Here is a 24,128-nt window from a genome sequence, read left to right on the forward strand (position 1 = left end):
AATTTCAGGATTCCAGCTCTATTCGTTAATTCAAATCCAAATTGTACTATATTTAGTACTGTCCGTACACTTTCAGTTTGAATTTCCAAAAACATTTCTGACTCTGATTCTAAATTCCAGGCATCCTTCTCTATCCGTTCACCCAAATCCAAATTGTACTAAATTTAGTACCATATAGTACTTTTCGTACACTTATGGTTCGAATTTCCAAAAACCTTTCATCGTTACTCTTCATCAGTGACCCTAATTCCAAATTTCAGGATTCCAGCTCTATCTGTTCACCCAAATCGCAATTGTACGAAATTTAGTACCCTTTAGTACTTTTCGTACACTAATAGGTCGAATTATCAAAAACCTTTCTTTGTTGCTCTCCATTAGTGACTCCCATTCCAAATTTCAGGATCCCGGCTCTATCTGTTCACCGAAATCCAAATTATACTAAATTTAGTACCATTTAGTACTTTTCGTACCCTTATAGTTCGAATTTCCAAAAATCGTTCATCGTTACTCTTCATCAGTGACCCTCATTCCAAATTTCTGGATTCCAGCTCTATTCGTTCACCCAAATCGCAATTGTACTAAATTTAGTACCCCTTAGGTACTTTTCGTACACTTATAGTTCGAATTTTTAAAAACCCTTTGGTACATCTTTCTAGCTCTCCATCGGTTACCCTCATTCCAAATTTCACAATTCTAGCTTTTACTGTTTGCCTAATACAAAGGGTACCATATTTAGTACTTTTTAGTACTTTTCGTACACTTCTAGGTCGAATTTCCAAAAACCCAGCCTTATCTCATCCCTACACATCAACAGCAACCTACACCCAAAATTTCAACTTTCTAGCTTCATCGGTTTCGTCTGTCAGTCAGTGAATACCTCACCTCACTACTCTTTTTTATATATAGATTTAGTACCATTTAGAACTTTTCATACACATAAGTAAGAATTTCTAAAACTTCCCCAATCCTACACTCCAACAGTAATCTGAAATCCAAATTTCAGGATTCCAGATGTATCCGTTCAACAAAATCCCTAGTGTACCAAATTTAGTACCATTTAGCACTTTTCGTACACATAAGTACGAATTTCCAAAACAAACCTCATGTCTCAATCTTACACTCCAACAGTAATCTTAATTATAAATATCAGGTTTTGCAGCTCTATCTGTTCACACAATTCCAAATTGTACTAAATTTAGTACTTTTCGTACACATAAGTACGAATTTCCAAAATCTCAATCCTACACTTCAACAGTAATCTTAATTCCAAATTTCAGGATTCAAGCTCTATTCGTTCACCCAAATCCAAATTGTACTAAATTTAGTACCATTTAGTACTTTTCGTACACAAAAGTACAATTTTCCAAAACCACCCTCATGTCTCAATCCTACACTTCAATAGTAATCTTAGTTCCAAATTTCAGGATTCCAGCACTATCCGTTCATCCAAATCCAAATTGTACTAAATTTAGTACCATTTAGTAATTTTCGTACACATAAGTACGAATTTCCAAAATCACCCTCATGTCTCAATCATACACTTCAACAGTAATCTTAATCCCAAATTTCAGGTTTCCAGCTTTATCCGTTCGCCCAAATCCAATTTGTACTAAATTTAGTACCATTTAGTACTTTCCATACGAATATGTAAAAATTTCCAAAACCATTTCCTTATATCGACACCACTTCCCAACGTTGATTTCCATACCAAATTCCATGATTCTAGCTATACCCGTTCAAAATGTACAATTGGTACTAAATTTTGTAAATTTTAGTACTTTTCGTACGAATTTGCAAAAACCCTTTGGTAAATCTTTCTAGCTCTCCATCAGTTACCCTCATTCCAAATTTCAGAATTCTAGCACTTACCGTTTGCCTAATACAAAGGGTACCATTTTTAGTACCTTTTAGTACTTTTCGTACGCTTCTAGGTCGAATTTCCAAAAACCCAGCCTTATCTCACCCCTACACACCAACAGCAACCTACACCCAAAATTTCAACTTTCTAGCTTCAGCCGTTTCGCCTGGGCGTTGATGAATCAGTCAGTCAGTCAGTCAGTCAGTGAATACCTCACCTCACTGCTCTTTTATATATATAGATAACATTTTTTCCTTTATGTTATCGAACAAAATAGTAGAAATTAGTAGATTCTTGCAGTATTGGAACAGACCATATATATATAATAAATATAGATAAATTTTCCTCTAGAATTATACAAACTCATTAGTTTATGGTTTTCAATATTAAAAATAATGAGAATATATATAATAATGCGAATACTTGAGAAACAAACTTTGCTAATTATACCCTCAGCCTTTAGGCTAGAAAGGGTGTATACACTTTGATACGACAAAAATGTGCCTTATCGAAATAACGGCTTTAGACCCCAAGTATGTTTGGACGAAATTCGTTCCAGACTATTTGGAGTCGATTTAGCCATGTCCGTCCGTCTGTCTGGCTGGATGAACGGATGCACGATACTTTGCACATCGTGAAATTTCTCCCAGACATGGATGAGATTCCATTTTGGACTCTATCGATCCAAAAACGTGCCTCATCGAAATAACGGTTTTAGACTATTTGGAGTCGATTTAGCAATGTCCGTCCGTCTGGCTGGTGCGCACGATGATTCTCGAACGGATCAACCGATTCGAACCAAATTTTGAGTATGATAATATTTTGCCCAAACTTAGTTTAAGTTCGAAGATGGGCCATATCAATCCACTCATTCCGGTAACTCCCCCACAAAAGTTCAAAAATTTCCTTAAAATGGTGTGAACGATAACTCTCGAAGGGAACAATTGATTTGGTCCACACATTGTATTATTGCCTCCAGATATATGGACTGTATCGGACCACTCATTCCGGTACCTTCCACACAAAATTCGGATAAAGTGAAGTTTAGGAGCTCCTCTCGCATCATTTCAGTAGGTTGTCCTTGCGGCTCCCTTTACGACGCAAGTGCATACTTCCTGAGATATTGGCCTAAAAGCTCCAAGAAACCCTGGCGGCACCAACCAAAATGGCAATTTTGCAAGATAAATCTAGCAGGGAGTTTCTGATTGGTGCAGACTTTGCACATCGTATTATTTCATCCAATCATGTATCAGGTTGGAATATGGGCTATATCTGTCCACTCCTTCGGGTACCACCCTAGGAAAAATTGATGTTTAGGATCTTCTCTAGCATCGTTTTGATTCTTTTTTCAGCAGGTTGTTGCCCACAGGCAACATTTGGTAACTAACTAACCACAAGAAATTCAACTGATTTTTTTTTCGTAGAGGACTTATTGTTGTGACTACTAATCACAATAGATATAAAAAATATATTTTTATTTCGACGGAAAAAATTAGGGGTTCATAGGGTTTATTACCGAAATTATAACCATTTCAATTTTACCGATTTTTGTCGGTAACTTAAAATATGAATTAGAGAATCGCACCCCAGATATTTACCCTATGGTCCCCGGTCCTCAGTTATAACAGGAAAAATGTAGAACAGTTCAGTACAAAAAGAGGTTTCAGACAAGAAGGCCGCCTTTCGTGATATATGCAACTTTCTGGTGGAAAAGGTTATACGAGATGCAGATGTTAATGGCATAATTTGGGACGATCAGTAGGAGAATTAACATTTAAGGAGATCGAAGGAGAATGTGTTAATGTTGGTCTGGCAGTAAACTTCGAAAAGACAAAGTTGATGGCATCGACGCACAATGCTGTATTTTTAAGACTTGAGGTAGTTAAAGATTTCGTCTATCTCGGCACCGCCATAAACAAAACAAATAGCATCAGTTGTCAAATATAAAAAAGAATAGTTCTGACCAACAAACGCTTCTTTGGCTTAAGTAAGAAGTTTAAAAATAAAGGCACTTCTCGTCAAACAAAAATAACAAACACAAAGCAATGATACTACCCGTGCTATTGTATGGTTCCGAAGCATGTAACCTTGCTCAAGCAGATAAGGCAGAGCTTGATGTGTTTAAGAGACAAATTATTCGAAAGAACTTCTGCCAGGGATGCCAAGTTAGTGGTTTTCCTGCTTCTTGCGGTGATTTTTGACGTACAAAAAACACTTTTTAGGAGCTGTAGCGATTTTTTATTTTTTTATCGCTACAGTAGCGATTTTGGCTGTTTAAGGTAGCGATTGCAGCGATTTTTACGTAACATTGCTTACTGTCATCACTTTTTAAACAAACGAAAAATGGTATATTGTGCAGCGAGTGAAATATTCATACATTTACAGGCCAGATAGTGTTCAAAAATACAGAAAAGCATGGGAATTGAGATATTTTATTGAAGAAATGGATAAAAACATGTAAGTTGCTCTTTATGTGTAAGAGTTGATAATTTCTGCAATTTTTATACATTTTCGTAGTGCTTTTTGTTCTTAGTGAGTGGAGATTTGTGGTGGTTTTTAACACCACTTTTCTGTAGCGATGTTTGCCTCGGAACAGTTGGCATCCCTGATCCTTATACGTATCGATGTCCTTAAAAGGGGTACACACCATCAGTTTTTCTCCAATAATCGGTTGCTTGCCAGTGTGGCCGTTTTTGTCTGTCATCAGGCAACCACAAAATATTTTGATGTTGCTGGACAGTTTGACATTAGGTCTGTTCGATAAATTCGCAAGTAAGAAGTACTTGCAAGTTCTTGCAAATATTTACTTGCAACTACATATTTTTTGTTTTGAAAAAAATGCAGGATGTTGCCAAAGTATTTTTTAGTATTTAATTTTTCAAGGACATATTTGATGTCCTTGTTATCCTTGAATACAATTAACGAAAATTATTATATAAAGCCAATAATCTCCTCTTTAATATGACACCAACACCAGCATCGTGCGATGATTTACTTATTTACTTACTTAGCTGGCCCATTACAGAACATTTGTTCCATAGGCCGAACTAAGAAAAGATCTCCAATTCTCTCTGCTTAGTGTTTCGCTTTCTGGAATACCGCGCCTTGTCATCTCTTCATCCACATGTTTGCGCCATCTATTCTTTGCCTGACAATTCTGCGTGCACCGCCATGTGGCTCGAATTTATACGCCTTTTTAGAGGGTTCATCATCGCTCATTCTTATGATATGGCCTAGCCAACGCAACCGCTGCATTTCGATACGTTTAACTATATTGATGTCGTTACGGATCGTGGTTCATACGACGTCGATATTCACCGTCAACGCAGATTGGTCCGTAGATCTTTTGAAGAATTTTTCTCTCAAACACGCCAAGCACTGCCTTATCTGCTTGCGCATGTACCCAGGCTTCGAACCATACATCAGCACGGGTAGTATCAGTGTTTTGTAAAGCGTTATTTTTTGTTTGACGAGTTGTGGCTTTGTTTTTGAACTGCTTACTTAAACCAAAGTAGCATCTGTTGACCAATACAATTCTTCTCTTTATTTCACAACTGGTGTCGTTTGTTGTGTTTACGGCGGTGCCGAGGTATACGAAGTGTTTGCTTCCTCAAAATTATAGGAATCAACTTCAACAGTTGGTCCGATCTCAATGGACGCATTGCGCGTCGACACCATCAACTTGGTCTTCTCGCCGTTTACCGCCAGACCCACTTTAGCAGATTCATCATCATAAGCAAGTAACATGTGGCTATTGGTGTATATTGTGCCACTTCTTTTGACGTTTGCCTCTCGTATAACCTTTTCTAGCAGGATGTTGAAAAGATCACACGAAAGGCTGTCTCCTTGCCTGAAACCTCTTTTGGTACAAAACTCTTCGGAGAGGTTCTTTCCTATTTTAACTGAGGATCTCGTGTCAGTTAAAGTCATTTTACAAAGGTATAGTCGATCTGCATATCTTGGGCCTTCTCCAGGATTTGCCACAGGATAGATAGCTGGTCAATTGTGGATTTGCCGCAAAAGCCGCATTGGTATTATTTCATTGACCATAGGCTTTAGTCGTTCCCTCATTATCCATGACAATATCTTGTATGCAATAGGGTTTATTGCTGTCTTTACCTCATCTTCGCTGGGAGGTATACATTCAATACCATCTTCTGGGATTGGATCTGTGGTATCATCGCCGTCTTCGCTACTATCGAATATCAACAGTTTCGAGAAATATTCTTTCCAAATTCTGAGTACACTATCTGTATCAGTTACCAAATTACCTTGCTGGTCTCTACAGGAGGATGTGCCTGTACCAAAGCCATCAGTTTGATGCATGACTCTTTGGTAGAATTTTCGGACATCATTCAGGTTCCTGTACATCTCGTTTTTTCACACTCCCGCTTTTCCATCTCCCTCTTTTTCCTGCGGAAAAGATGTTTCTCCTCTCTCCCTTTCCCGCGATATATCTCTCGTGCGCTACGCGTTGCTACGGATTGTAAAGTAGCCCTATATGCCGCATTTTTCTCTTCGGTAGCAGAACGACATCTGGTATGAGTGGGCAATACTTTGCCATTGCGCTAATATGTTATCGGGATGAGGAGTGCTTCGATTAAGCAATTGGGCTAGTTGAGTGGAATATGCTATCATATCATGTCAGATGTTTCACTGTGGAGACTGAATTTCCCGACTGTTGGGCCAAAGATATTTTCCTTTCCAAATCGCCTAGTATAATGTTAATGTTATAGGCAGGGCAACGGCCATAAGTTTCTTCTAAGCGCTCGTAAAATATATCTTTGTCTTCAGTGGTAGCATGAGCGCAAATAAAGCTGATGTTGAAGAATTTTGCTTTTAATCGAATTGCAGCGAGTCTTTCATTCACTGGGGTGAAGCTGGAGACCAGATGTTTTAACCTCCGACCAACAACAAATCCGCAACCAATCTCATGCTTTGTGTCATGGCAGCTATAATATAGTGCGTAACCTTTAGGTGTTGTTGTGACGCCTTTCCCGTTCCATCGTATTTCCTGTATGGCAGTAATGTCGGCCTTGTACTTTTCAAGTACATCTGCCAATGCGTAAACTGCACCTTCTCTATAAAGAGTGCGAACATTCCTTAAAACGTTTGCGGGGTTCGTCAACTTTAGAGATGTTTGTTTTTCTTTCGTTTTTTCATAGTTGGCTGTTTTTTCTAGGGGAGGGTTACTAACCCGACGCCCAAACCCAAGTTTTTACGTTCTTATGGGTGAACGCGCGGCCCATGTTAGCTCACTACCTTTAACGGGTGTTAAAGGCAGTTCCCCAGGTGACACCACGGGGAGGTCATTGTCCACTTGAGATGAAAGAGGGACCAAGATAAATCCTGGGCTTTGCCATGTTAAAGCCGGCCAGGACCGTTCCTTGGCATCTTCCATCCCCTACATCACCTGAGTACATGTATTATAAATATTTTTTTTTTTTTTTTTTGAAAAATGTCCTTTGAAATTTGAATGTCCTTTAAAAGGTCAACAGGATAACCTTATTCTTTCAGACGTATATAGTCCGGTTTATGTGTAATTTTGGCTGTCGGATAGTGTAATGAGTGATATAGAACAATGTTTATACAAATAAATTACATTTCCCAACTACTGTAAACCGGTAATCGTGTTAATAAATTGAAAATTGAAATACGCCAATAATACCGACAGCATTTTAAGTGCAAACAATTGGTAGCAGTAAAGACAAGAACAAGAACAACGATCATAAAATTGAAATGAAATCGAAAACGAAGATTCATCCCGATTTGGATTGACAGCCAGAAGAAAAAATGCAGAGATAGCGACTAAATGTTGTGAATATTGCACGTTTACTTCTGATGATTGAGGATGACTTGCTGTGCTGAGCGCACTAAACGATGATAATAATTTGTACTTAGATTTCTGAGCAATGGCGATCAATTAAACGTGAACCGTACAAAAGACCTGACGAAACGTCCAGTACGCCGCGTGTGATGATACGGATTAATGTAAATCGAGACGAACATGAAACGAAATTCTATTAAATAAATCGACAAATTTTAAATGTTATGAACTGCAAAAACGAAAATTTAAGAAGCAGAAAAACGGATTTATTTTACTAAAAATAAAACGGAAACAAACTGAAAATAACTGCAAATAATACAAGTGATTTAAATATAAACATAAAAACACACAATGACACAAGATTTTCAATCGAAACAAGACTATGCCCGTCAACTACGTTATGCCCGATCAAAATTTCGCCGTATTAATTCCTTGGACTTAATTCCCGAGGATCCAAGCCAAGATGAATCCAGTGGTGATGAAGATAGTGTGGCCATAAAATCACCCACTCTCTTAAGCCGTTCAAATACCGGCATTAATCAAAAACTTCTACCCAAAAAGGATCAGCAGGGCCAGCCAACTACCGCCACCCACATCCCACAAACATTGACAACACGCTTGCACAAAATTCTTTGGTTTTGGCCTAATCTGCTAATGAATATTGTCGTTATTCTCCTACGTTGCATACTCTACATTCCATTGTCCATTGCTGCTCCGAGTTTTTGGCTTTCGGCACTGTTGTGGGTATTTTGGAAAATAATACGAATACCGGTGGAATTATTCAAATGGATTTTAAATACCGATGGTGGAAACTCGACACAACATGGACGAGGATTAACACAGACTACCGGTGCGCCGAAACGTACCATACTCATTAGCTGTGGCAGTACCATACAAACCCTACATTTGGCTAGAAATTTCTATTCTTCGTCCGGAGCCCGGGTTGTGGTTTTTGAATTTGAAGGTCATTTTGGTTTGGCACGATTTTCCGCAGCCGTTGACAAATTCTACACTGTACCCAAGCCAACCCCACAAAATGTTGATAGCTACATTACCGCTCTGTGTCACATAGTACGCAAGGAGAAGCCATCAGTTTATATTCCGGTATGTGCCACAAGTCCGGCATATTATGATGCAGTGGCCAAGCCGCATTTGGAGTTACTGGGATGTGCCACATTTATGACGGGTGTACAGGAAACCCTTATCCTAGACGATTGCCTGCAATTTTATCAGAGATGTGCCTCACAGAATATAGCAGTACCACCCTATGTTGCCCTCTCGGCAGCCCATGAACTTTGGGAATTGTATGAAGAAGGTTACATTAGCCAATTCCGTCATATCTTGTTGGCTGTGGGTATGCAAGGTGTTTTGGAAAGATTTAAATATATGCTACCGCGCCAATGGCGTGATCTACGTTTTACGCATGAAATCAATGAACGTCAAAAATGGTTGGTAGTACGCGATGTACCCGGAGAACATTATGTCACATGCACCACCATTAAGTCCAGTCAAGTGGTAGCCAATGTCAGTTGTCGCGTTGAAAGTGATACCAAAAACCTTATACCAGCCGCCACCATCGATGCAGAACTCATTGACAATTGGCTGAAAACATTCTTTGCCAAAGTACGTTTGCAGCGACCCATAAATTGTCACATAAGTTTTCGTCTAATCAAATGTCAATCGACGGGACAATTTTTACCTTTGGGCATACGTTTGGGTGTATCGTTGCCCTATATTTGTCATAATCGTTCACATGCCCAAATTTTGTGTCGTACCATGAAGTGTGTCCATATGAGACCGCTAAATTTCACCGCTGTGGGGGCGGAAGAAGATGACAATACCAACGGGTCTTCTTTGGGATATTTTGGCGCCCAATGGTCGTCAGAAACTGTGGCGTTGGATAAAAGAGAAGCCCTATTTGCATATTGGGATCCATTACCCTATTGCGCCTATTATCACTTTCAATTACCGCTGGAATCGGTTAAAAGTTTTCTACAAAGACGTCGCAAAACAACACCAAAAGTTGTAACACCCGCCAATCTCTCAACAAAGTTACATTGAAGTTGGGGATATTGCTTATGAATGGTATAACTATTTTTTAGTTGTTGAAGAAGACCAGTGGAGCTCTGCTTGTAATGTCAGATTGTGCTGTTTATACTCGCTTACATAGGTAAATTTACCCCTCTCACCTCTCTCTCTGTTGCTTACTTTACTGGCAAATAGAAAATTACCTATTTTTGGCCTGTTCCCGTACTTTATTAAAGCCGAAGACACATCCAACGTTTCAGTACAGTTGGGCGCCATTTCTGATAAAAGTAAAAACGAACAAGGGTAATATAGACCGAATTTTTCTTAATTTTTTTATCAGAAATTACAAACAACTTTACTGAAATATTGGATGTTCTTTCGGCTTAAATTTACAAACGCAGTAAAGCCCCATTTAGCCCATTATCAGGTTTTATTTGATAAATCCGGCCAAAATCTACCAGATTTGCCATACAAAAATAAATCCTCGTATTGAGTGGATTTGTTTTAAATCCGACAGAAATCCTCATATACAACTCTGTTTTTTGCAACATGTTGCTAGAAAATACAAAAAGTTGCAAGCTGACTCAATAAATAAGGTAGATGCATCCGTGAATTTCTACAACAAAAATAATTTAAAATATCAAAATTTGTAAACAAGGCGACAAAATTAAATTTGCTTTCATATACAAAGTTTATTTTATTCAACCAAGATTAATATTTACGATGTCTAAACGATAAAATAATTCTTTATTTGATCATTAGTAGCATATGGTCTGTTCCAGTACTGCAAGAATCTACTAATTTTTACTATTTTTTTCGATAACATAAAGCAAAAAATGTTATCGTAGTAAAAAATAGTAGCTTCTTGCAGGTTCTGGAACAGAGCCACTATGTGCTAAAATGTTCAATATTAAACAATAAATTTGCCGTATGTTTCTGAGACGAATTCAATTTACAACAACTTCTTTTGACGTTTCAAATACGATCAGATGGGCTGATGCATCTACCTTGCTAATTGTGCTATGAAAAAATCATCTGACTGTCATATAAATCCTCCAAAGGTATGTATATCTAAATGCAATAAGATTTGTATTGTATTTGTTATTAAATCCAGTTGAGGATTTATGGCTAGTCTAAATGAACTATAAAAGTGGACTCCCATATAAAATTTACTGTGATTTGATGCAAGAGAAAAATATTTTTTTTAGTTCTGGAACACAACTTTTAATAGATATGCTCTGTTCCAGAACCTGCAAGAATCTACACATTTTTACTCCGATAACAATTTTTCCTTTATGTTATCGAAAAAAATATTAAAAATGTGTAGATTCTCGCAGTTCTGGAACAGAGCAATATTCAAATCATATGGTCTGTTCCAGAACTCCAAGAATCTAGAACTGTTTACTAATTTGTTTTCGATAACATAAAGAAAAACATTTTTATCGAAGTAAAAATGTGTAGATTCTTGCAGTTCATGGAACACGCATATAGGTGAACAGCCGCAATAAGGCTAATAGTACGGTTACATTAGAGCTTTTTGCCGGGTTAACCCACTTCATGATGATTTATTTAACGTTTGCGTTATGGAATTGACATTTGAAACCCAAAGCCACTGGGTTAATCCGGTTAAGTGTAACCGGGGTATAAACCCCAATGGATTTCTCTTGCTGCTACGCTTTGTTGACTTAAATATCTCGTAAAAGAATTAAGAATGGCCCAGACAAATACGAACTAGGTTACCCTTTGACTGATTTTATTGAACAAATTTCATGAAATTAGGCGTTCGTAGATCGAGTTTTCAGTACAGCAATTTCATAAAATTAATCTACTATGCCCCGGTCCATACTAGAGTGATTTGAATGAAATAATTTCATTAAATTAGGCGTCCTTAGATCGTGTTCCTCATACAGGAACGCATAATTTCTTGAAGCTTTTTCAACGAAAACAGTCTATTGTGGATCGGGACTTATACCCAGTTTATACTATGCTTTGTTTAGCAAATCCAGTAGATTTAAATCGTCATTTTCATATAATTTATGTCGAAATCGAGATAATATACTTAATCATAGTATAAGTTCATAGTCTAAACCAAGTTTAAAGGTCTCAAGTAGAAGAATAAAATAAAAAGGGCAACTTAGTTCGAATTTGGCTCGTCCGTTCTTTATTCGCTTACCATAAATGACTTAAGCAAGAATGTCATTCCAATGAATCAAGGTATGAGTAAAGTTTTGTGTCATTTCTCGTAAAAGAATAAAGAAAAATTCGAACAAGGTTGCCCCTTGTATTTTGTTCTTTTATAAGAAATGACGCCCACCTTTTCTGAAACGTTGGATGTGATTTCGGCTTTAGAATTCTACGCTGATAAATAGGCATAGACATAGTACGTTTATATATAACCGGATTTAATAAATTCACTCGATTTAAAATGTTAATTCCATTGCGTATATACCAAAAAAAAGTCATAAAGAAGGGGAAAAAGCTATAAAGTAAACATTGCGATGTACATAATCAGAATCCAATAGTTTTAATAAATCGCGTCATTTAAGTTGGAAATTCTTTTGAATATATGGGAATAAAGGTCTCGGTACATAAGAAGCATCGCCACCAGCATTTCTTGCCTAATCAAAATAAAAGAATAAAGAAGGCCGAAACAATTTCAAGCTAGGTTGACCTTCTCTTCTTTATTCTTTTAATTCTATTATGTCAGAAGTGACGCAATGCTACGTTTACATTTCCGAAACCTACTCGATTTCAACTGTCAAAACCATTGCTTAAACGTCAAATGAAATCCAGTTGATTTCAGATAAGTTTTCATTTGACGTATACGCAAAGGAATTGACAGATGAAATCGAGTGGATTTCGTAAATGTAAACATAGTACAAGGCAAGACAGCTAGGCGAGGATTCTTGACGTATTTGCCTCGAATATTTGTTTTGGGCGCAAATATAAAACACCGTTTGCATTAGAGTTTTTTGCCGGATTAAACTTCTTATTGAGGATTTATTTTGACGTATACGCAATGTAATTGACATTTGAAACCAAGTCGGTTTATTATATCCAGTTTTATTCTGTTTATACTATAGCTTTTTGCCGGGTTGACCTTCATTATCAGGATTTTTTGACGTATACCCAATGGAATTGGCATTTGAAACCCAGTGGGTTTGTTAAATCCGCTTATATATAAACGCCGTTTTATATCCCAAAGCACTATAAATTAAATTTTGATTTAGATTCAATGAATTAAACCTTCACAATTACATAGAATTTAACTAAACAATTTCGAGGAGATCAGCTGGGGTTTCTGTGATATCAGTTTAATGACCCTTAATTGGGGCCATGAGACCAACACAGATAGAGAGAGAACATTTCCTTTGCGCGATAGAAACATGCACTGAGAGAGAATAAAATAGACTGATACTTTTTGTTTTGATTATTTGTTTTTGCATATTTGATGTTGTTATTATGTAAGTGCGTGTGTTTGGTAGGTCGGCCAGACATTACAGAATTCTTTTAACCCCCACGACCAACGCTCCCTCTACCCGATAATGATTAATGTATGTACATACAAACATTTTTTTGTAGATTTGATGATTAAGTGATTAAAATTATTAATATGTGCTTTGTGTTTAAGTTTCACTACTACTAAGTTAGATTTAAGTTGAATAATGTAATATTTTATTTACGCACCAAATAAATCTTATCATTTCAACGAATATTTCTTCGTTCTAGCTGTTTTTTATTAACTTTTCTTTTTGTTTATTTTTTAACTTGTATTAAACATTGTAATTTGGTAAAAAGTTTACACTTGTGTATGCAAACGCCAGGACAACTTGGTTACAACTGAACACAAGTCCGTGTTGGCCACAACAAAAAGAGGGTGTTTTCTAAGTGGATGTTTACATTTTAGGACTTCTTTGTGGTTGATCTATAGTTTTGTTTTTTATTTTTTTTATTTTGACATAAACATTGCACGTGTGGAAAGCATGTGTGCATGTATTTGTGATCCGTAAGCATGGCAACGTGATAAGGACTGCCAATTGGTGGTGCTAAAAAGGACTTCATACTTAGCAACATACATATGTACATACATCCATACATATGTAGGTGTTGGTCCGGCTGTCCAAATGACCACTTGTCACCTTAATTTGTTGCTATTTTAAATGATTTTGTTTGAAGTTATTCGACCTTTATAACGAATTGATAAATGAAATTCTTCTTTGAGCTTGAGGTCTTTGGGTCTTTGAGCTTGAGGTTGCTATTTTTGAGCTGGAGGTTGCTATTTTATTTTATTTATATATTTTTTTATTTGTCCACATTCAAGATCAAGACAATAGACATTCTATCAGACTAGTAGTACACATTTACAAACATACTCAATGTCTAATATTGCAACGCTTTGCAAAATAATTTAGTTGTTTGTTGTCAAATTTGTTTGACCTTGATTATCATGTTTGTGTTTATTTTAATAAAGATAGTGAAACGTCTGCATCATGTCTCGGTATAAATACCTATTTTAATACGAAAAATTTATGTTTCAAAATGTTGTTGCTAAGCTCTTCCAAAATCTGAATGTTTGAAATCATTTGTGTTATAAAATCAATTTTTTAGATGCTAGACGTTGTAGGAACTATTAAAGGCCTGGGTACACAAGCAACCTCGTCGTCTGGCTTGCTTTGCTTCACTTCTGACATAGGGTCTGTTCCTTTACTTTTGAAAATGGTAAAACCGGCAAAAGTATTAAAAGTTGTAAAATGTTTCCATGGCGTCAGAAGTAAAGGAACGCTTTTCGAGTAAAAAGTGGTAAAACTAGAAGACTCTTGCACCTAACGGAACAGAGCTATACAAGAATAAATTAATAAAGAAGAAAATGGCAACCGATTTCGAAATTGGCTCGGCCTTCTTTACTATTTTAAGCTGAAAACACATACAGTGTTTGAGTAAAGTTTTGTGTCATTTCTGGTAGAAAAATAAAAGAAAAAGTGCTGCCAAGTTTAAATTTTTCCTTATTCATGTCATCTTTTTGTCATTTTCACTCATGAATTTTATATGAGCGTGACTCCAAAAGATGACGTTCTTTTTTGGATCCTAAGCATGTCATTTTAACCAATGCATTGACATGTCATTTTCAACAATGTTTTGGCATGTCATTTTAACCAATGCATTGACACGTCATTTTCACCCATTATTTGACATGTCATTTTAACCAATGCTTTGACATGTCATTTTCACCAACCCCTTGGCATGACATTTTCATGTCTTGTTTGGAAAATGGAAATGCTCTATTGAAATATGGACAAACAAAACTATTAATTCAAACGAATTCACGAAATAACTACAATTAATTGATCAGCAAAAAGTTTACATCCAAAATTGCAATGTAATCACCACCGCTGCAACGCAAAAGATTTCTTCCTCCGTTCTCCGCAACTGATATTCTTTCATCTTAAAAAAAAGTTTTTTTCTATTATCTTTCCATCACCAGTTCAGATTTCGACATGGACTCCAAATGCGTTCCTTTAAGTATTTTTATTTCGTAAATTACTTTTATTTTATATTTTTGTTATTTTATAACAACATTTTACTATTTTGTTTAGTGACGAAAATATGTAGGGATCTACAATCCGGCTTGCTTTAGGGATCTCTAAAAACAAAATGTAACGAACGGGGAGGAGAGACTTTTCCTGGAAAATACCATTTATGCCCTCGCCACATACGGCGCGTGGAGCGTCGCGTTACAACAACCACATGAAAAATTCACGGACAAACTTGGTATCACTTACACATTTTTCATGTGGTTGTTGTTTTTAACGCACAACGGACCGTATGTGCCGGGGGCTTTATGCTTAATTAATTTATTTTTAATTGTTTCTTTCCAAAAGTCGTTTCTTCTTTATTTTCAGATTCTAGTTCCTTTTCGTTTCGGAATTTTTTTTCAAATTCCATGAAGAGAGATTTGATTGATTTCGTTCTATGTCAGATTTGGAACAGACAAGGGAACTTTTAAAATAGCAATGTGTGCAGTCCGATTATATTTTCAGCTCGATGATTGGGACTTTATTGCAGACATTTCGAGCTTCATACAATACCAATTGTTTAGAAGTTTTAGTAGCCTGATATGCAGGAAATGTAAGTCCCAATTTACATTAGGCGAGTTTACTTGCGGCAATTGTCAGTTTGTAGGTGAGAGAGGGTGGTGAGAGGCAAAGGGTTACCATATGCCTCACCTCTCTCTCCTACAAAATGACAATTGCCGCAAGTAAACTCGCCTAATGTAAATTGGGACTAAGACAACATCACGACGACAGTTCTAATAACTTTGGTCTGTTCCAGAACCTGCAAGAATCTACTTATTTTTACTACGATAACAATTTTTCCTTTATGTTATCGGAGAAAATAGTAAAAATTAGTAGATTTTTGCAGTACTGGAACATACCAAAATGAAAATAAGCAGGTGTGTAAATAAAAACACAAACATCATCTCTATTGGATCGATGGAATGGGTACAAATGCTGATGAAAAGATCGGATCTTTCACGACTTCCTTTGAACCAATGCAAAAGATGACATGAAATCTCGTCATCGCAAAGAACCCATTCCTTCAAATTTTGCTGCGTTATGATAGAATAAAAAACGGCCCAAATTCGAACTAGGTTGCCCTTTTTCTTTTAGTTTCAAAGATGTAAAGGCAATAATGTTTGGTTTACATTCGGCGTCGTTTCGTGATTTCGAAGGCGTTTCGTGATTTCGCGCGGAATCATGCAAAATTTATCATGATTTCGCATACAAAAATGAAATCATTTCATTTCGTGATTTCAGCGAAATCAACATCGAAATCACAGTACACATGATATACCCTGTCTTTGCCTGAAAAAGTACCAAAAGTTGCAACACTTTTCACGTATCACAATAAACAAGGTAGATGGTCAATTGCTGCAACAAAAAATTTTAGTATCAAAACTTGTAAATAATGTGAAATAAATATTAAATTATTTGTTACAATGCTATTTTTCATTGGGTTCCCGTACTTTTTTAATGGTAATATTAGAAAAAAGAGCGAATTGTCAAAAATTGCTTCCCCATACAAATTTCTTAAAAATACGGGAACGGAAAAAGACATCCAAAGAAGACGGAAAAAGACATCCAAAGAAGAAAGACATTGCAAAAATCCAGCAGAAATGTCAAAATCAATGTATCAGTTATCGTATTTAAATACCAATGAACATGCTGCTAGTTTTTACTAGGCCAAAATTGTATGGCAGAAAACATGAGAAGAGTGTGTTATTCGGCGCTATTTTTGTTTAAAGAGGAGTCCAAGTTTTGCCAGATTTCGGAGTACGAGTACGCATTTTTAGCACTAAACGGAAAAACTATTGCAATAAGTAATATTTTTGCAGATTCTGAACCCAACTTTTATCTATCAAAATTTATTATAGCTTTGTTCCAGAACTAGTAGTGGTTGCCGGCGTCCGATTGCCTTATACGCTGGCTTTGACATTTTTTCCAGTTTTTTGACGTATTTTCCATTTTCCGCTCCCGAACTATTTCAAAAAACTTATGTGAGAATAATTTTTTTACAGTCCTCTCTTTTACTAGTTTTACTATTAAAAAGTACGGGAACGAAGCTTATTATGATGTCTTAACGATAAAATCATTTTTTATTTTTTCATTTGTTAGTACTATACACCATGGCAGAACTACCAGGTAGTGGTATCACACCAGCTGATCGAATATGAAAAGTCAAATCCCTTTATAAAAAAATTATTTTTGTTGTAATTTCCCCAACAACATAAAGAAAGTTTTGACATAACATATTCAAAATTTTACGATGCCACTACCTGGGTAATTGTGTCATGCTATACACAATTAATACTATATATAGATAATTTTACGATAATTTTCGAAATAAAGTTGTATATTGTCAAATATTTTTGATGACTAATTCAATTTACAAAAACTTGTTTTGCCGATCAGCTGCGCATATGCATCTACCTTGATTATTGTGATCTGTTTGAAATCAACAAAAAAAAATAAGTGTAAACACCGGGGTGTATTTCAGGATTTCGTGAAATCCAGTGGATTTTGGAGCGCAAGTGTAAACTTGGCATAAGTCTATTCGATAACACAAAGGTTTGAACAGACTTTTACAAAATGCTGTTCGATAACAAACTGCGCTGTCCATGTGGTGAACAGAGTGGCTGTAGATTTTGTGGAGGAAATCTGCATATTCCTCGCGTAGAAAAAGGTAAGAGGTAAGAGGTAGAGGTTAAACAGTTCCGGTGATACTACCCCACCTTGGGGAACTCCCTGTTTCACTCTACGGGGTTTGGACTTCTTGTTCCAGAATTCCATGTACGACTGGCGTCCAGACATATATGCTCTGTTCCAGAACCTGCAAGAAGCTACTATTTTTTACTACGATAGCATTTTTTCCTTTATGTTATCGGAAAAAATAGTAAAAATTGGTAGATTCTTGCAGTTCTGGAACAGACCAATAGTTGACTATCCAACGTTTTAAGCTTGGCCGGAGGGTTGTCTGCTCAATGTCCTCAAACAGCGTGGAGTGCCTGACTGTATGAAAGGCTTTTGATAAGTCAAGCGCCACCGTCACTGTTCTATCACATGGCAGTCTCTGGTTGAGTCCTTGACAAATATATGTGGAGATGGCGTGTAGCGCTGTTGTCGTGCTGTGCTGCTTACGGAATCCATGCTGATGATCGGCAACTTGATAGCTATTCATGATACTGGGGAGGACTAAGGGTCTTTGCTACGGGCGACAAAAGCGAAATCCGGGCTTTTGTAGCGGGACAACTCTGCCCATTTTCCAGACTTCGGGAACAATTAGGGTGGCTAGCGACAAGTTGAGAACTTTAGTGAGATACTCCACTCCCGGCTCATCCAGCTGCTTCAGCATTACCATGGAGATTCCATCAGAGCCCAACGCTTTGGACTGCTACCCCCATACATTCCATGTACTGGTCATTAGAGACAGGCTTAAGCGAAATAGGTCTATATTAATGCTGCACTGGTGCAATAGGAAAGCTTATTCCCCACCACCACTTCTAGTGCGATCCTTCCTTAACACGTTGTAACCATCACAACGTTGAGCAACGCCTTAGATGCACCCACTCCTCACATCTATTGCATCTCACCGAAGGTTGGATATGGGTGAAGATGCGGATGTGACAAACTGAGCACAAATAAATTGGTCCTGAGGTGGCAGTCGCCGGCCGAAACGCTGATGTTCTGTGGTCAATCCGTGGGATTGATTGAAACTTGTAGGTGTTCCGTAACTGCAAGAATCAACTAATTTTTACTATTTTTCCCATGGTAGAACAAATACAAGGTAAAGTTAATACTACAACAAATACAACTCGAACAACAACCACAAAGGAATTTGTTTTTGTTTGTAAACCTTAGTGTCAACGTAAATGTAAACAAAACAAGGAAATGTCTATAAATTATTGGAATTTAAAAAACTAATAATTTTTCACATTTTATTGAATATTTTGGAAAACATGAATGAAAACTAGATAGATTTTCAATTTGAATATTTCCATATCATTCCACTAAATGCATAATTTCTCGCAGAAAGTAGAATACTTGCAAAAATGTTTCGGTTCGCTGGTAATTCATTGAAAAAAGAGAAGCTGTTTCAATCATTTGCTTTTGAAAACAAAAAAGCACATGTTTATTAGGGCTTTATTCTTTTCAAGTTTAACAAAATACCACACATATTAACAAATATTGTTCCGCCTCTATAAGCGGTGTTTTAGTGTGCGGCATGTCGTTCGGACCTGGAGGAGGTTACATGTCAATGAAATGAAGCCGTCTTTATGGGAAATAGTTTTTTTTCTGATGAATAAATTTGTTCTTCATAAATATATATCCCTAATATACATCGAACATAGAAATAAATACATAAAATGTCGTATGGAATTTGACACTAACACTACAACCCAGTTCAGTCAGCTGGGTATTGCTGCTACCTTTTCTTGTTCTACCATGTATTTTTCCGATAACATAAAGGAACAAATTTTATAGTTGCTTCTTGCAGGTTCTGGAACAAAGCACATATTACACAATCCCTGCGAAGGTTTTGTGAAAATATTCATATTTTTCACTTAATCCTACTTTTAGGACAAGAATTGAAACCCGAATGACCGAAATATAAAATTAGATGATTTAGAGGTAGTTTACACTATATATCAATGTTATATGACACGAAATAAAAACATTCCATATCTACCCACGCAGGCAATGTTGAGACTTAATTTTATTAAATTTTTGCTGGTGTGGACACGCAAAGTAAATGGCGTAAGGAAAATCCCCAATATTACACATATTAGCGATTATATAACGATGGAAAATTGCATGTCATATGACATTTACATATAGTGTAAACTACCCCTTACTGTTAGAAAATACTGTTACGAATGTAACTGATAGGTTTAAGTTAGTTTAGTTTAATTTCCGTTAATTTAAAATTTTGAATTGTAACGTAAAGTTTTTATTACGCAGTTACTTTATTTAAGCAACAACAACTACCATGTAGAACTCTCTTCATTATTCTAGATGTCACTTTACCTTTCATTAATGTGCTTTTATTTTGTTTTGCCATAATCATGTAATTATTGTTTAGTTTGTTACTTCTTTGCACTTGTTTGTTGTTGTTACGTCATTACTGTGCTTGTCGTCCAATTGTGTTCCCCCATGTATGTATGTGAGTATGGTTGTTCGCTTAGTGCGAATGTGTGTCTGTGTGTTCGCTGCACAGATTCGAGATGTGGCCAGATTGTGTAGATAATTCTAGACCAAGGAGATTTTGGGTATAAATATGAGATGCCGGCCAAACAGTGAGCAGTTGTGAATTTTATACCGAAGTGTAAACATCGACTAGTAAAGAAGTAAAGTAAAGCTGTGTACTTAGCTATAACAGTCAGCCCCGAATAAGTGTAATAAAGTAAATAAAGCATTGTAGAAACGTAATCTAAAACGAACCCTGTTTTATTTGGTACAAATCGTATCGGGGAATAAAACCACGTCTACACGGACATTCGTTAAATCTAATTCCGTAACAATTGGTGTCAGCAGTGAGATTACGATCATCCTACAATGAAGTTTAAGGATCTACGAGTGGAAGACTTGAAGAAGGAGCTAAGTAAGTTGGAGTTGTGTTCTACTGGCAACAAGGCCGAACTACAAAAACGCTTGTTGGAAGAGTTCGAGCGCCGTGGAATGAACATCGATGAATATGAGTTCGACAGTAAGGAGGAAGTCGAGTTATCGGCAAAGGGCGAATCCTCCGTTGAGGAAGTTTCATCGGTAGCTGCCAGTGGAGACGATTTGAAATCAATGCTGGCTATGATGATGCTGGAAATTAAGAAAATAGAAGGTAGCTCCATGGAAATGAATAAGAAAAATGAAGAAACTTCCAGACTTATGCTGGAAATGAAATCTGACAACTGTAAGATGTTAGAAGAGATGTCTAGAAAGAATGAAGAAACTTCCAGACTTGTGATGGAAATGAAAGCAGAAAATTGTAGAATGGTTGAAGAAAATTCCAGTAAAATGTTAGAAGAGATGTCTAGAAAGAATGAAGAAACTTCTAGACTTATGATGGAAATGAAAGCAGAAAATTGTCGAATGAGCGAAGAAAATTCCAGAAAGAGTGAAGAATATTCCAGGAAATTGGAGGAAAAGTTAGAAGAGAACTCTAGAAATATTAACGAGAAACTCGAGAACATCACGTTAGTGATTGAAAAGAGAGTAGAAAACGTGGAAGTACAAATGAAAGAGTTGGATAAAAAGATTTTGTCTGTTGACGAGAAAGTTCTGGCCCATGATGAGAAATTTGTGAACCTTGAAAAGAAAATGTCGGAACTGGAAATCAAAGGTGGCCCAGTGAGAGCTATTCATAACACGTTAAAAATTAAGCCTCCAGTGTTCGACGGCTCAACCTCTTTCAATGTGTTCAAATTACAGTTCGAGACCGTGGCTACTAGAGATTCTTGGAACGACAATGACAAGGCTGTATCACTACTTATGGCATTGCAGGGCGGTGCTGCTGAGGTAATACAGACTATTCCCGCCGCTTCTAGAAACAGTTATGGGGATATAATGGCTGCTCTCGAACGTAAGTACGGTGGCGAACATAAGCAAAACATCTACCTAATGGAATTAAGGGGAAGAGTATAGAAGCCAAATGAGACCTTACAGGACTTCGCAACGGAAGTAGAACGTTTGGTGCTAATGACGTATCCAGGAGAAAACCATCCATTGTTGGACCGTATGAAAATCGAAACATTTGTGAATGGTATACGTGACGCCGAGATCAAACGTGCAACGTATGCGTCACCAAAATCGTCATTTGCTGAAACCGTGTCGTACGCCCTTACACAAGAGACGGCAAGAATAATCACCAATCCCCAGACTCACAAGGTCCGCAAACTGGATACCGAGTTCGATGAACCCAAATCTCTTACTAACGAGATGGTGGCAGCATTGAAGCAGGCATTAAGGGAAGAACGTTATACGGCAGCACCAACTAAGGCCAGGGGTAGGTGTCACAATTGCGGCAAAATGGGTCATTTTGCGCGTGATTGTAGAGCGAAGCGCAAGCGATCGAGGTCATCGTCACCACCCCCGTCAAGGGAAAGTAAAAGAGTGGCTCAACGTTCTGCAAACGAGTCACCGTTAAACTAAATCGAGCCAGTCCAGCGGGGCGTGAACTGGCTCCCATCGACGACGGCCCCACAATCTCCATAGCGATAGTACAACAGAAAAACCACAACCTTACAACAACTGGTTATATCAATGGCGACAAGCGAATTCTGACCTTGGATACAGGCGCATCAAAGTCAATCATCAGATCTGATCTGGCAAAAGGAAAGATAACGCCACTAAATGGAGTCAGACTGCGCACAGCAACGGGGGAGCCTGCGGCAGTACATAGAAAGATAACCGTGAGACTTACTATTGCCAATAAATCGGTCGATTACGAGTTTATAGTGGCTGATATCGTTGACGAAGTTATCATAGGCGCAGATTTTATGATTGCCTTTGGGCTTAATCTGGATATGAAAGAACGTGTGATGACATGGTCCAATGTGGAAATTCCATTAAATATGGGCTACGATGAAAACACACCTATTAGACGTCTGACTACGGAACATCCAGAGATTATACCGCCTTGTGCCGAAACATTGATATGGGTACCAATGGATGGAGATTGTGGAATCGGGAAATTGTGGGTGGTGGAACCAGCAGAGAACAAAAATAGTAACATCTTAATAGCGAATGCCCTGGTGAAAAGCAACGACGATGGACTGATTCCAGTTAGAGTTTTGAACCTGTCAGATAAGCAAGAACAAATTTGCCAATTTTCCGACGTTGGACAATGTACACCAGCCGAAGCTGTAATCAATTTGGAAAATACCACCGAAAAATCAGCAGCCACGGAAAAGAAGCACCTCGATGGTTACATCAAAGAGTGGACACAGAACTTATCACCTTCCGAGAAGAACAAGGCCAAGCAGTTATTATGGAAACATGCCTCTACCTTTGCGTCTGCAAAAGGGCATCAAGGAAGAACATCGGTGGTGAAACATGAAATAAACACAGCAGACGCAAGACCAATAAAACAGGCCCCAAGAAGCGTTCCACTGGCAAAAAGGGACGAAGTCCAGAAGTTGATAAGCGAAATGGAGGAGAGTGGTGTGATCGAACCGTCGTCGAGTCCCTGGTGTTCCCCAGTAGTACTGGTCAAGAAGAAAGATGGAAGTACCAGATTTTGTGTGGATTACAGAAAACTAAATGATGTCACCAAGAAAGATAGCTACCCGCTCCCAAGAATCGATGACACACTTGACACCTTAGCCGGGACGTCATGGTTCTCTACCCTCGATCTGCAGAGTGGTTACTGGCAGGTAGAGATAGCCGAAAAAGATAAGGAAAAGACCGCGTTTGGCGTTAACGGCGGTCTCTGGCAATTCAATGTCATGCCATTCGGGCTCTGCAACGCCCCGGCCACCTTTGAAAGGCTGATGGAGCGGGTGCTGAAAGGGTTGCAGTGGAAGTCGTGCCTTATATACTTGGATGACATCATAGTCATGGGACAGACCTTCGACGAACACCTCACGAATTTAAGGAATGTACTCCAGCAGCTATCGTCTTCGGGTCTAAAACTTAACCCGAAGAAGTGTAACCTCTTCCAGCGAGAGGTGAAGTTCCTGGGGCACCATGTGACGACGGAGGGCATATCGACGGATAGCGTGAAGATTAAAGCCGTCAGAGACTGGCCGCAGCCTCGAAACCTCCATGAGCTGCGAAGCTTTCTGGGTCTCTGCACCTATTACCGTCGGTTTGTCCCCAATTTTGCCAACATTGCCGCAAGCTTACACCGACTGACTCAAAAAGG

At 37.7% G+C, this 24,128-nt stretch overlaps 2 protein-coding genes across 2 annotated transcripts in view; one reads left to right on the forward strand and one right to left on the reverse strand.

Annotated features, from left to right (window-relative positions):
* Positions 1-13,635, reverse strand: part of Root (ciliary rootlet coiled-coil, rootletin) — an 86,798-nt gene extending 73,163 nt beyond the window's left edge. The window contains exon 1 of the mRNA XM_073962483.1: positions 13,401-13,635. The gene's annotated coding sequence lies outside the window, so the exon portion shown is untranslated. The remainder of the gene's footprint in view (positions 1-13,400) is intronic.
* LOC141390051 (uncharacterized) lies at positions 7,765-13,423 on the forward strand. Its single transcript, XM_073962485.1, has one exon. The coding sequence runs from the start codon at positions 8,037-8,039 to the stop codon at positions 9,744-9,746; it is 1,710 nt and encodes a 569-aa protein (XP_073818586.1). The 5' UTR covers positions 7,765-8,036; the 3' UTR covers positions 9,747-13,423.
* Positions 13,636-24,128: the final 10,493 nt, after the last annotated feature.

The sequence above is a fragment of the Musca autumnalis genome, unplaced genomic scaffold (assembly GCF_047663935.1).
Source record: "Musca autumnalis isolate F117 unplaced genomic scaffold, ASM4766393v1 scaffold_1, whole genome shotgun sequence".
In the NCBI taxonomy this organism is placed as follows: domain Eukaryota; kingdom Metazoa; phylum Arthropoda; class Insecta; order Diptera; family Muscidae; genus Musca; species Musca autumnalis.